General features: G+C 36.3%; 1 protein-coding gene across 10 annotated transcripts in view; it reads left to right on the top strand.

The window, feature by feature from the left end:
* The window catches only part of limch1 (LIM and calponin homology domains 1), a 70,063-nt gene that overhangs the window by 26,511 nt on the left and 29,442 nt on the right, over nucleotides 1-14,110 (top strand). For 9 of the 10 annotated variants that reach the window (XM_023328502.1, XM_023328503.1, XM_023328504.1 and 6 more), the window contains exons 3-5: nucleotides 1,507-1,576; nucleotides 7,627-7,733; nucleotides 12,399-12,429. In XM_023328502.1, the coding sequence (XP_023184270.1) occupies nucleotides 1,507-1,576; nucleotides 7,627-7,733; nucleotides 12,399-12,429 (208 nt within the window). Of the gene's footprint in view, nucleotides 1-1,506; nucleotides 1,577-7,626; nucleotides 7,734-12,398; nucleotides 12,430-12,824; nucleotides 13,078-14,110 lie in introns of those variants that run through there. The other variant, XM_023328509.1, reaches the window with a different exon arrangement.

Here is a 14,110-nt window from a genome sequence, read left to right as displayed (position 1 = left end):
GGGACTGTAAAGCTGTTTCTTCATGGATGTTAGGAATGTACTATAGTTTGCCCCAGAGAAAAGATTGCTTCTTGTGTGATGAATGAGAGATTTTTTTTTTCTTTTATTGAATAAAAGAAAAAGAAAGATTACCCTCTGCATTTATGTAAGTCACTGTGGTACAAAATATATGCTATCCACCATTGGCTTCCTACCACAGTTCAAAAGCATGACTGTTAGGTTTAAATCCCCCTTAGGTATGAATCTGTGTGTGTGTGGTTGTTTGTTCCATGTGTGTTTGTTTTGCTCTGTGATGGACTGGTGACCTGTCCAGGGTGTAGCCCGTTTCTCACCCGATCACAACTGGATATAAATCTGGAACACTGTAAGGATGAGCAGGTATAGACCATGGAGGGATGGATGGTAGACATGAACAAGTTGGTGTGTAATCACAGAGTGAAAAGAAAATGAAACTGGATTTTTACATTATCACAAGTGCAAACCTCCTTAGACAGAACTGCCTAGCTATGATTTAAACATAGATCAAAAGTCGAATGCTTCAGATTAATGCATGTTTGTGTTAGAATGGCCCAGTCAAATTTAACTCCAAAATCTCACACTTTGACAAAGATTTGGTGAAAAGTTAATTTCCGAGATGTTCATACCTAAACCTGTCAGATGTGCCTGAAAATACTGTAGCTGTGACTGGAGTGAAAGGTGGTTCACAAAGTCTTGTCACAGGAAACAGCATGTGCATGTTACATAAAATTTTGCTAAAATTTACAGGAAAAAGTTAGTGAAAAAAAAGTAGAGTGAATATTTTTTCGAAGCATTATAACTGTACAGGTACATTTTCTTCTGCTGTCTGACATTTGTTTTATTACAAAAGCTCAAGAAAAATCAATAGTCTTGTTATAATGCAACATTGGACACATTGGGTTTAAAGCAACATCCTCTATCTTGATTTATGCCAGTATTTTTAATTAATAAACACCCTTGAATAGATTTAATTAACAAATTGTAAAGTCTAGTATTCATTTTTTAACTGCTCACTATATGCAGCCTGAGCTCATTTATGGAAGAAAATAACCGTATTTCCTCAAAAAACACTTCTATGTTATGTCTGATTCTAAACATGTTGGAGTTTGAAATTATTTTGTGGTGTGGTAACCAAAGTTGGATAAACGTATGTTCCCACTAAGGAACATCTGTACCTTTTTAAAACGTATGGTAGTCAGAGTTCAAATTTTACAAGTTTTATGAGTTTGACCTTCTTAATCCACTAAGTTCAAAGGTGAAAAGGAGAAGCGCAGAGACAGTTGTCTGATTTAGGGTCTTTATCTTTATCAATCTTCAAGAAAGCGCTATGAGGCTTTGAGGTTGTTTGCACAGATTCTTTGTTCTCAACATTTGAGCTTTTAATCACAACTTGCTATCAGCTCCTGTTTCAAGTTAGGATTCTGTTTTTCTCTAAATTCACTTGAAGACCCGCATTGATTACTTTGTATTTTTTTTTCTTTTCATGAGGTTACTGAGCTCCATTAGACCTGGCTTGGTAAAGAAAATTAACCGACTGCCAACACCAATAGCTGGCCTGGTAAGTTCTTCTCTTTTATATTCAAATTTACAGCCTGTCAACATGAACTTAGAACAACCTCTGGGCATGCCTGCATGTTTTCCCATACCTCTGGTAGCTATTTGTCATCTTTATCATAAATCCTAAATATGTGTAAGCCCTCATTTTCTACTTCTGTTTCTTTAATATAATCTCCAATAGTTGGTTGTCTAAAGGTAAGATTTTCTATAACCTGTCATCATATTATATCACGTCAAGAAAGTGCAAAATATTTTTTGTGACTGGGTTAAAAGGATTTGTATGACTGTTTGGTACAATAGATTGAATAAAAGTCAACACATTCCTGCTAAAATGTGAGGTTTTTATAGTGTACAAAACTGAGACCAAAATGAATCATTTCAAAATGTGTTTTCTACTTCAGTGTCACATATATTTTGTATTATTCAACTGTAAATGCACACATGTAAAAATAAAATAGCTGCTATAACTTGGTTGCACGAGTTGAATACTTTTAAACTAATAATTTTGAAACAAATTTTATTTCAGTTTCTTGAGAACATGCTGTACCTACCAAGAGTTATGCATAATCTGATTAAGCATTAATAAACATTTTTTCATTTTCAACCTTTTACATAAATCCATCATTTACATATTTTCATTAAATTTGAAAACATACTAAAATTCTCAGCATTAGACATGCAAGAGCTGCACAATATGTCACAAATTTAAAACAATATTTCTGTAAACAGTGATGTTAATGATGTTACCTAGGCAGTATGGACATATCTCTGTACCATTCACAGTATACAAATAGACAGAAGTATTTTTCAAGAGAAACTAACTCAAATCATCACATAATATACTGACGACCTCTAGGTAACATGCATACATAGTTGAAGCTCTCTGTGTCGTTTCATGCTGTATCGTGAAGGGATGAGGTTGAAAAATGATGCATGTTTGTCTATTTTTGAAGCATTGCAAAGTGAATCACTGGCTTCAAAAGGAGTTGCATCTTAAGCTACCAGAAGTGCAGTAAGGTTTAAATTACAAATACCTGCAGGTGAATGATGTCAGGTTCCGTCTGATGACAGAAAATACATCTAGTCATTCATGACAGCAAATCCTCATTCAGAAAGTTCTTCACTAAATCACACTATCAATAAACATCCTGTCTTAACAACCTGGATCAATACATCAGTTTATAAAAAGCTCTGTCTCCCAGTTTTACACTGTCCTTATTTAACCAGAATACCTCTTTCATTCTAGATTTGAGAAAAGTTTCTTTTTTCAGAAATATGAATATCACATGTTGTTGTCTGTGGTTTCTCTGGTTTCTCTGAGGAATTCTCAGTTTGAGTCTCTCTTTGAATGAAAGCTTGTGAATTCAAATATATCTCAACCCTGATAGTTTTCAGCTGAGTCTAGTCAAATACAGTAGAGTTCTTTCATTACGACCTATGACCTTGATTTGAAAGAAGCAGCCATTCAAGACTGACGCTCGCATATAAACAGAGACTAAGAAAGTTGATAGCATGGGAGCTCAACTCGCACTTTATTTTAAATTCCTGCTTTTACTTTTAAAGAGATACCAAGAGTTGCTTTCAAGAAAATTGTAAGAGTTAGTTTTTACTAATCTGACGTCTAAATACAGTTCAGAATGGAGGATCTCATATCTGGCTTTAATTTCTTTTACTGAATCAACAGATTCCAAAACATGATTTTAAACCATGGTAATCATGATTGTCTTCAGAATCAAGTGAAAAATTAATTATTTCTTTTCCATGTAACATTTTTACTCTTTCAAATCAACATGGATGAAATTTGGACCACAACTCTTTACATTACTACATTAGTATAAACAGATTTCTTCAGGTTTTGCCTCGGTGTTTTAGTCAGGCTGAGGTCTGGACTTTGATCGAACCTTTGCAACACTGTGGTTTTTCCTTTTTCAACCCTTCACTTTTATGTTTGCTACAGTGTTTAAAATCATTGTCATACAGATGGTGCAACTGTTCCAAGATGTAGCAGTCAGATAGATCTTGCACTTTACGCATATATGGAGGAATTTACTTTCGACTCATTGATTGAAAGGGGGCCATGTCCTTTGGCTGCAAACCTCAAACATGCTTCTAGGTGTTACTATAAAGCATTTTTATGGTTTTGATATGCATAAAATATTTTATTCCAGAATTCTTGCATTCAGGTATATCCCCACCTGAATAAAAGGTATAGTTTTATTCTTTTCTTTTAGGAAGACGAGGTTTCTCCTTCTTTTAATCGGGCCAGAATTGTTCAGTGTTTTTTTTGTTGTTGTTTTTTTTGTTTTTTATCATCATCCTTTCATAACATTTTACAGTTAGCATGCTAACTCCGGCCTTTAGAGTTTACCATGTAGGTACTTGATATGGAGGATTCTCAGTTTGACATCAAGGTGATTTTGCTGGGCAAATGCAGATCAATGAAATGTAGCAATATCTTGCAATATTGTTTTAATTCTTAGAAACACTAATTTTCAATGTAATGGAGTAAAAAATGAAATATTGTCAATGAAGTTAGATCAAAACCTTTGTAACTCACATTTAAGGGTTGTTTGTTGAATTTGTCAGGATTTAAAGTGAGGCATTGTAATTAGAAAATATTAGTTCTATGATAAACCTTAGAACTTAGAGATCCATGGCTGCTTTCAACATGTTCAGGGTGAGTGGATATATCTTCTTGTCTAAGTTGCTCCAAGTGAGTCTTTTTTGGATTTTCACAAGCAGTACTTTATGATGCACTCCATCTTAAAGTCAAAAATGACTAAAATTAGAAAAAAAGAACAATCACTTATCAGTGCAGGAAATTTGGGTGTAGGTGTGCTTTGCTTTGCAAGACAATCCTTTATATTATTCTCATAGTGGGTGGGAGGTTTTCTGCCTACCCAAGGAAGTTCAACACAGAGTCTGAATTAATCAAGATTACTGACTCTTATATAACATGTAAAGTTATTCTGATCATTTTATTTTGTTAAATGCATCTTTTTAAAAATATATTGTTATATCTGAAGCACAAATCACTGAAGCATAAAACAACATTACAAAGAAAACATCCAATCATTTACAGTAGTTGACTATACAATTACAAGACCAGAAAAACAGGAATTAACCTTTAGTAATTGGCCCAAAGGGACAATAAACAATCTACTGGAAAGACGTGTTTACAGAAGTAATTTGACATAAAAAGTAATGTTAAAAGAACCCTACACCTCCGAGGGTTTTTTATGTCTGAACAATGGCTCCCTTTATTCTCTCTGAATTTCATAATTCTGTTGCTTTTGCACACTTTTCTCCTTTGTCTTGGCTGTGATTACAGAGGTGAGAAACACATAAACAAGGAGTTTGCTGTTATCTGCCCCATCATAATAAAACACAGCCCTCCCCCCTTCCTCTTCCTGTTTGGAGACTAATGGGAAAGTAAGTCTCTGTGGGGTTTAGACAGTTTTGTAATTAGAACAATCACCTCCTGGCTTTGGCAGTTTGACCTCTGTGACCGCGGTGGCCGTTTCCAACCTACTATGAATTCTCTTGTGTTTTTCAGTGTAAATGGACATTTCAGCGAAGGATCCTCTTCCAAGATAATGAGCAGTAATTCTCATTTTCAAAAAGCATTCCTTGCCAGTCATGTAGCTCATTTAAAGCTAGTATTTTTACAATAATAATTCAAATGGTAAGAGCAGTTTTAAATTCCAGCTAACCTGATTTTTATTAAAAATGTGTGCTTCTTGGAGCGCAGTGGTGGAGCAGTGGGTAAAGCGTGAGACCCATGTACAGAGGCCTCTGTCCTCGACTCGCTGCCACAGGTTCGAGTCACGGCCCATTGACCTTAGCCGCATGCCTTCTCCTCTCATAATCCACTTTCCTATCAATCTACTGTGAAATAAAGGCCAATAAAGCCAAAAATACCTATAAAAAATGTAGGCTTCTTTAATATCTGGAGATTATCTGTTTTTCAGAGTGTGATGCATCAAGATGTAGTTTTCTCTCACTTAGTTGTAAAATGTTTAACGTGTTTGAAACAATGCTTTTGTCTGACATGAACTATTAGAATTGAGCATTAGATGCCTTGCTTTATTTTATGTTTTGTTTTGGAACATTTTCCTTTATTTTGATGCTTTTTTTAAATTATATTTGATGCTCTTATTACATTGGTTTGTTAAGAAGCCTGTCTCATTGCCTGTCAGAAACAAACTTCTTGGTTCATTTGAAATTATTTTGCTTTCTGCCAGGCCTAATAATCTTAAATTATGTGGTGTGCCATTTTGCTATACAGGACGTCTGACTTGGTTTCCATTATGTTACTATATTGTTTGAGTTCTGCTGACTTTTCTTAAGGTTATTTTGTTTTTTGACTGATTAACCAAAACGTTTTGTTGACCTTCAACCTTACAGTCTTTCTAAAAACATATCTGTGTGGGTAGACGCCCAATTTCCTGCCTCCTGTCTTACAAAACACCCAGCTCACACAGGGGCACATATTGTTTTGCAATTTGGTGCTTTGTCACTTGATACTGTCTGATTTTGTTATTTCTAAGCCCAGTGACCCCTGATATGCAGATCAGAGGTCATTGTTGATCTTACTTTCTGGCAGAGAATTTGTTTGTCATGTTAAAAACTTCAAACTGCCTGTTGAAAGTGAAGTAAACTGAAGATTTCTGTCAGTATGTTTAAAAAAAACTTGCAAAGGGATGTTTTCATAATGATTCAATGGATTTATTCATTTTGTTTACATTTGTCTTTCGTGCAAGGTAAGGAAAAGCTTAACAGCTTTATTCAACCAGCTGATTGACAGTGTGTAGCAACAGGTGGGGGAAGGGCACATGCAGCAGGAGAAAACCGGTTACTCCAACATTTCTGTGGCATTTGATTAAAAGGACTTGAAACCAACAGAGAAGGATGATGGATGTGCTGAGACTCTTAAAAAAAAAAAGAAGAAAAAAAATTATTTGTGGTGCAGTTGAGCCCAGCTTTGGCTTTCTGAAGTTAAACTGGTTGAAGAAACTGCTGAGTCTTTTTGCGGAGAGATGTGGGTGGGTGCGTGCGTGTGTGTCAATCTGTGGGTGGGGTTCCCCCATCAGGAGAGCACAGATGGCCCCGTCCCAAAAACACAGGAAGCTGCAGGGTGGGTTTGGAGGCAATGTTTTGCTCCAAGTGCAAAAGGACCGTGAGAACAAGTGTTTTCTATGCTGTGCTTATGTTTGCAGCCATGCCAGTGTAGAAAACTAAAACAAATATCCTTTTGCTCAAAGTTTTGCTGCAAATCCCAAAGGGTGCACTTAGATCCACTTTTTCATATGACATAAATAATCTCATGTCATATATGAATATGATCATATAAGACGGAAATGGGGTTTAGGACAGTTAAGGTGAAGAGGAAATGGTGACACCCTGAGAGGGAAAGAGAGGGAAGGGCTTTAGTTGCAGCCCTCTGCAACAAACACAAAGAGAGCGTTAGCAAGAGAGAGGGGGAGAACCTGGGAACATGAGAGAACTTGACTCAGGTTGCATCCAACAAAGAAATTGTCAGAGCATACACAGGGGAAGAGCGAAGGACTGCAGCGATCGGGGCAGAGTGAAATCTAAGCAATGGAGGAGAGGAATGACCAGTGAGAAAGGGGGGGCCTGATGACAGATTATAAGGTTGAAAATATTTTTCTCAAACCAGAAGCTGAAGAGTGAAAGTTGGTGGAATCTAAAAATGATGTCCAAAACTTGGGCATAAAACCTGGTGGTGTCACCTTTCATTCCACAGGTAAACAGATTTTCATTCTAACCAGAGACAGATGGCTTGTTTGGTTTAAAGATGCAGAAAACTTCAGATTTTTATCATAACTCTGATGTTAAACTTATCTGACTGGCCTGAAAGCTCAAAAAGCTTTTTTATGTATTTATGCACAGGAAATGCTAATAATGACCCGATTGCAGTCATGAGCTACTCTTGAACATTGCAGTTTATTTTTATTACTAAGGTAGACTATTTTGGGCAGTTATTGCATGCTCTGATTTTAAGCTGCCGTTTGTTACCTTTCTGCACAGGACAACCTGAGTGTTTTTCTGCGAGGCTGTGAGGAGTTGGGACTTAAAGGCTCGCAGCTGTTTGACCCAGGAGACCTGCAGGACACATCCACACGTCCTGCTGCCAAGTAAGACTCAAAGCTTCACTGTTATCTTTCCTGCTAGGTCCTACAATTTCTACAATTTTTGTTCCAGAGCCAGAGTCTTTAACTAATGCACTTCTAGATTTAATGCTACATTCAGTTTATAGGAAATTTATTTATCAGAAGAATTTTATGCCAGTCGTCTTTACTTTTTCTAACTTGATCAAAGTTAGAAAATTGGAAATTGGAAAGTTGGAAATTGTATTTCTTGCCATCAACCACTGGAAATAGCACAGGGTCACTGGAACAATGACACTTCAGTTTCCTCTCTGGTCCGACTTAATGCTACAGACTTCCTTTTTTTTTTTGTAGTTTTACAGAATTGATAAATTAGCCAGGCATAAGGATGCTTATTCCCAGAACGAGTCCTCCAGTGTAGACGGTGTTCCTGAAGTTTTCTAAAGAACAAATCTTACTTGGATTTTATTGGCTTTGCATACCCAGGTTGAGTTCCTCTCAGCAGCAGCTAACAAGAGACTACCATATCTTGTCTTGCCGTCAACATTTTTAAGCGCATTTTGAAGCATCGCATTAGGAAAGGCTAATGAAATAGCAAAATTCAAAATAACTTCCTCAATTTTGCAAAAAATATTAATACACTCACTTGAAGTGGGTTTTGGCTTTCTGTAGAAGAGTTAATGTGTCGAAGGTAAGATGGATGTGCATGCGCTCATTTTAAAAGTTTGTGTGTTTTAAAACTCACACAAACTTGAATTTATCAGACAGGGTTGCTTCACACAGAGACAAACTTTTTCTATAACCACAAACTGTGGAGTTATTTATGAGGAAAAATTTAATAATTTAGTTTTATCTTGAATTATTTTTGGAAAAGCAACTAGAACTTTCTGACTTTGGATCTCTGCTGACTGTATTTTGTGCTCACGCTCACTTGATTGCAGCAAAATCTGATTTTCCAATACGGCAGTAAGCAGTCGCAGCCGTTCAAACTGAAAATGAGCCAGTTCAGGTCACAAGCTGCGATATCAATAAATCATAGATATAGGAATAGTTTCTGTTGTTGCTGTTAAATGTGGAATGAGTTATCTATTTTATTCAGCTTTATACAGACTGAAGGCCACAGAGCTCTTCAGCTGTATGTCAACAGAAAGCTTTTGTTAAACACTGATTGTGCTTTTCTTTCCCCGTCTCGTGCTGTCAGTCAGTCTGCATTAGAAAATCATGCAGTTCACAGCAACATAAATTAGTAAATGACAGTGAATGGAAGTTTGGACAAGCCTGTCGATGCAGAAACAATGGCTTGTCTGTTTGACACAACTGGTCTCTGTCAACATACAACAAAAGGCTTTGCATCACTCACTCAGCCATGACTCCTGCTTTGTTGCTTGGTAACAAAACCAAGTACATGTTATGGTTTATACATGTGCTGTAAGTGTTTGTGTGAATGTGCAGGTGTCTCTCAGTGTGCTTGGCATGCTCTGTTCTGATGCTAAATGTGTTTAACAGGGTTTCATTCACAGAAGGGCTTAGGAAGCTGCTTCTGCAGATCAGATGAGAGGATAAGTGCTAATCTTAGCTGGTGTCGGGAGCAGCTGCTTTAGGGATTCTGTCAGGACGAGGGAATCTCTGTATGTGTAGAAACTAATGTTTACATAGGTTTTATAGCAAAACATGTTTGTGAAGTCACTTTTTTCATTATTTGGAGATATTTACATCCATGTGGATGTAACAATCCATTATTTGTCAGTTTGTATTTTACCAATAGTATTAAAATGAATAACTCATACTTTTACTTTACACATTTACTTTACACATTTTCTAAACAAACTTATTTCATATAGAATTATACTAATAAATAACAATAATAAATTCTGATTTGAAATCAAACCTCATGTGCTTTTACTTTTATATAAACTAATAGGGTCTTGATTAGAATTGATAGATTTATCTTTTTGAGAGTTGCTACATATTTGTGTGAGTAAAGAACCTCTAGTTAGCTGCAGCTGAAAGGCACTAAACCTGGGTATGCAAAGCTAGTCAAATCCAAGTGAGATTAGGAAACTTCAGGAACATTCTGGGGGACTCATTCCGGAAATAAGCATCCTTATGCCTGGCTAATTTATCAATTCTGTTAAACTTTAAAAAATAAACAATGGAAGTCTGCAGCATTAAGTCAGATCTGAGAGGAAACTGAGGTGTCATTGTTCCAGTGACCCTGTGCTATTTCCAGTAGTTATGTAACCCTGTGTTGTTCAGGATGCTGTTTTCTTGTCCTTCAGTGACAGGAGACACACTGCTTCACTGAGGAATCTGAGCTGAAATTTACTCTTCTGTAAAAAGAAGTTTGATCAAAGAACTGGAAAGACAGATTCTGGTCTTTCCAGAACCTGTACATATGACACCATACAGACATGTTTACAGAATAAAACACGATAAACTCTGGATTAAATCTTTCAGTCAGCTTTTAAAAACCAAATAGCTTTGATTAAACATTGATATAAAGTTTTCCACAGCAACCATCTTTATAATTTTGTATGCATAAAGGATTCAAAGTCTTGAAGAAATTCCAATTCTGAGAAATAAATAGAATAAAAATTAAAAACATAACCAATTTCAGATTTTCTTCTTTGTTTCATGTTTTACAGTAGGATTTATAAAAAAATGTTTGTAGCAACCAACATATTTTCACTATGAATTTAAATTAACATTTTTTGTTTAATCCACATTAATGGTCCCATGTTTAAACATGTAGCTTTAGGTTTTGTATACGGAGAACCCACAGTGGCCGTGTGTCAGATACAAATTATAACAAATGCTCTAGACATATTAACAGTAAATATTTGAGCCAAGCCATATAAAAGGCCAGGAGCAGATGCAGCAGAAAATGTCAGTCTTGGAAATTATTCACGATAGAGTGAACATGTAGTGTGTAAAATGTACAAAATGTGTGAATATTCTTATTAATTCTCTAATAGATCACATCTTATTAATTTACACATAACTGAAAAAAGTAATTCACCAAATTTCTTTTAAATGTCTTTTAAACACATTTGGATGCATGGTAAAATGTGCTTAAAGATAAAAATGACATACATAAAGTATTGCTTGCCTTTTTAATAAAAAAACAAAGGGAAATTAAAAACTCCGTAAAATCCCTGACTGACAGGTTAAAAGGGACGTAATGTAACAGACGTATTTAACTGTAGCCTCTATGTGAGCTCTTGTGGAATGTGAATTATTGGTGCATCATCTGAGTAATGGCAGAGAAAAAGCAGCTTGTCCTCATCTGTTCAACTGACAGAGAACCAGGTTGAACAAAAGAAGAAGTGTTTATGGATCATTCCCTGCAGCTACTTCTCTTTCTTCCTCACCTTCAATCTCACTATTTGTTTTTTTGGTCTCTGGGAAACTCAAATACCTGCTATTTAGGTGTCAGTTACCTGCTGAGTGAGTTTGACCCTGGAGCCTACTTAGAAACATACTCATAATGTAGGAATTTGGTTATATTACTGCAACCCAGTATTCATCCTTAAAGTTATGGTTTGCTTTTTTTTTTTTTTTTTTTTTTACCTCAAGCAAGAAATCAATCTGTCTTCTGTAATTTCTTTACCCTTTGTAACTTGTGCACCTTTATTATTTTATGTGTGTTGTTGCAACTATTCATGTGTTGCAACAACACACAAAAACATAAATTTTGTAAAATGTTAATTGTGGAAAAATTGCAATAAAATCGCAAAATATATAATTTTCAATAGTTTATTATTTATTGTGTTTGTTTTCATGTGGCATAATATAAAGATAACTGAAATGTTTGGGAAAATATGAAAGATGCTTTTAGTGTTTTTAGTAGGGCTGCCCTGATATAGATGATATTTAACTCTAATACTGATCAAACTCATTTAAGACATGAGCCGATACCAAGTTCAAGTTAACTTTGTTAAAGTTTTTATTAAATAATATATGAAAATTATTTTAAACTTGGAAACAAGTTGGAAGCTTTAACATGTAGTAGAATTGATCCGTGTCCTTCAGGATGCTGAATATTGCATTTTTTTCCCTGTTATCTCCTGAATGTCTTTCTCTCGAATGCTCATAATAATGAAATAAGTAAATGTGAGTTTCTTCTCTCAGCACCAGTGTCCCAACTGAAAAATATTGTCAGTATCACTTCGTAGAGCTTATGTATGATAAATTCACTGATCAAAAAAGAGATTTTTCAGCCATTCAACAGAGTTAAAGTAAGGCTCATTAATTAATTAAAAATTAGTCAGTATAACAAACAATTAAAATCAACCTAGATTAATGTTTGATCTTTTTACAGATAGAAATTTTTAGCACATTCAACAAAGAAGAGATTTTCTGCATATTTGAAGTTTTTTTTCACTTAACCTAAAGTCTAACAAGGACATCTGGCTGACTTAGAGAAAAGTATTTCCTGGAGGTAAATGACTAATGTGAGGCATTCTTGTTCACTATAGGGCTGATCAAGCTGAAAACAATCTGATTCTGATCATTAGCAATTTATCTGAGTGTTTATCTATTATTTCACACTTATTGATTAAAACTGAAAAACAAACACTCTGTTGAAACTGCTGAGTAAAAGGAGAAGTAACAGTACTAGTACATTAGTCCTGCCTGAAATCTGTGCAACCTATATTCCAATGTCTAACACATCTCTGTCTTTTTCTCCAGGGGAAGTGACTGCAGCCGAAGGCTCAAGAATGTAAGTGTTGCCATTGGATTAGATTGTTGTAATTTGTTTGTGAGCTAAATGCATGATTGGTTTTGAAATCGGTATTTTGACACACTGTCTGTTTGGACTGCTGTGACTACCTTTGTTTCCATCTTCCTTTTCTGTTGAGTCTAATTAGGCTTGTTCAATTTCATGGAGTTACTATCTGTGTTGTTAGAAAACATTTCTCTCCTGCAGAAACAGGATTTTATTAACCTTACTTTCTGTGTTTATTATCTGCTCCAACGTAGCTCTGTTTTTTTCTTTTTTTTTTAAATGGCACTTTAAGAAGCAGAAGGTGCTGTGCTAGCCCTGCCCACTCTGCAGTCGGAGCAGTTCCACTCGTTCTCCGTCCCTTCACTCTCTCTGTGATGCTGGTGTGCACTGAGCAAGTTCATGTGTGTGGCGTTGCAGAGCTCACCTCTCCTGCTGGCTCATTTAGCTGACTAAACACATTGAGTCTCTGCTGTGTTAGCCAGCATTTACAGCTGCAGAGGAAATGATTCTCAAATTGCCAGTCGGTGATGCTTTAGCTGGGATCTGCTTGTGTGACGTGCACTGTGGATTTGCCTTGCACGCTGAAGACTGAGGACTAGGATTGGACAGCGGCTGTCTCTGCAGCGCATCAAATATTAAGAGGTGAAGAACCTGCTGTGAGAAGAATCTGCTGATGTGGTCATAAGGCTGTTTAGCAAACAGATTTGGTGTTACCTTGAAAAGAGGCTCCCTGGAGGAGTGGAATATCGCTGTAATTGTTATGTGCTTGTTAAGCAGGAGAAGATGTGAACAGCCAGTGAAGCGTTTTTTGTTTCTTTGTATTGGAAACCACACTTAGTGTTGGTTAAAACATAAGTACTCATGTGAATAGTTGTTCACATCCTAGTTATTTTTTTGTTTTTGTTTTTTGGTGCTTGGCGACCGTATCTTTCCACTAGATCCTCGTTGACAGGCCATATGTCACAGCAGACAGCTGCTGAAACTGATGAGGTAAAGTAAGTGTGACACACGTCTCCCTCTCTGAGGCCTCTTGTTGATTTTGCTGCCACTCAAAACTCCACTGACTCGGTTTAAACAATTGTTTCCTTTCACCTGGTGTTTCTCAGTCGAAGTCGAAGTTTTGGTTTGACACAGTTGTCAGCTTGTTGGTTTGGTGTTTCTTGTGTAAATAGTGCTGGGACAGACATACGATGCTTTTCACTATGTTTTGTATTTGGAATCAATGTGGATCTATTTAGAGCTCAATAGTGAGCATGTGGAACACATTTGGTGGCGACCTACATTCACTGGAGATGTGCCCATTATGCTGGTGACACTGGAGTGCTCCACTTTGCTGCTGAGAGCTACATGATGCTTGTGATAAGGTTGAAAGGTCATTGCTTCTCACAAGTTTTCCTTTTCTGTTGTGTTCAGGCTTTTAGCTTATGATAGTTGGGTAGATAATGAAATTCTCTACCAAAATTGAGAAATGTATAAAGTGAATGAAAATAAATCAGAACAGCAGCCAAAAGTCATCAAAGACTTATTGGGAAACCAACCTGCTGAACTGGTGCAAAGCACATCCAAGATAGAAATCAGTGGTATTATTGACTCCTACCCCAATTTGAGTTCCTAAATCAGAAGATTTGAGACCTTTCAGACTGGCACCCCATGGAGAGATTTAAACGTTCTGTCT

The sequence above is a fragment of the Xiphophorus maculatus genome, chromosome 23 (assembly GCF_002775205.1).
Source record: "Xiphophorus maculatus strain JP 163 A chromosome 23, X_maculatus-5.0-male, whole genome shotgun sequence".
In the NCBI taxonomy this organism is placed as follows: Eukaryota; Metazoa; Chordata; class Actinopteri; order Cyprinodontiformes; family Poeciliidae; genus Xiphophorus; species Xiphophorus maculatus.
The sequence above is the reverse complement of the archived record's forward strand: the minus strand, read 5'-3'. Positions and strand labels throughout refer to the sequence as shown.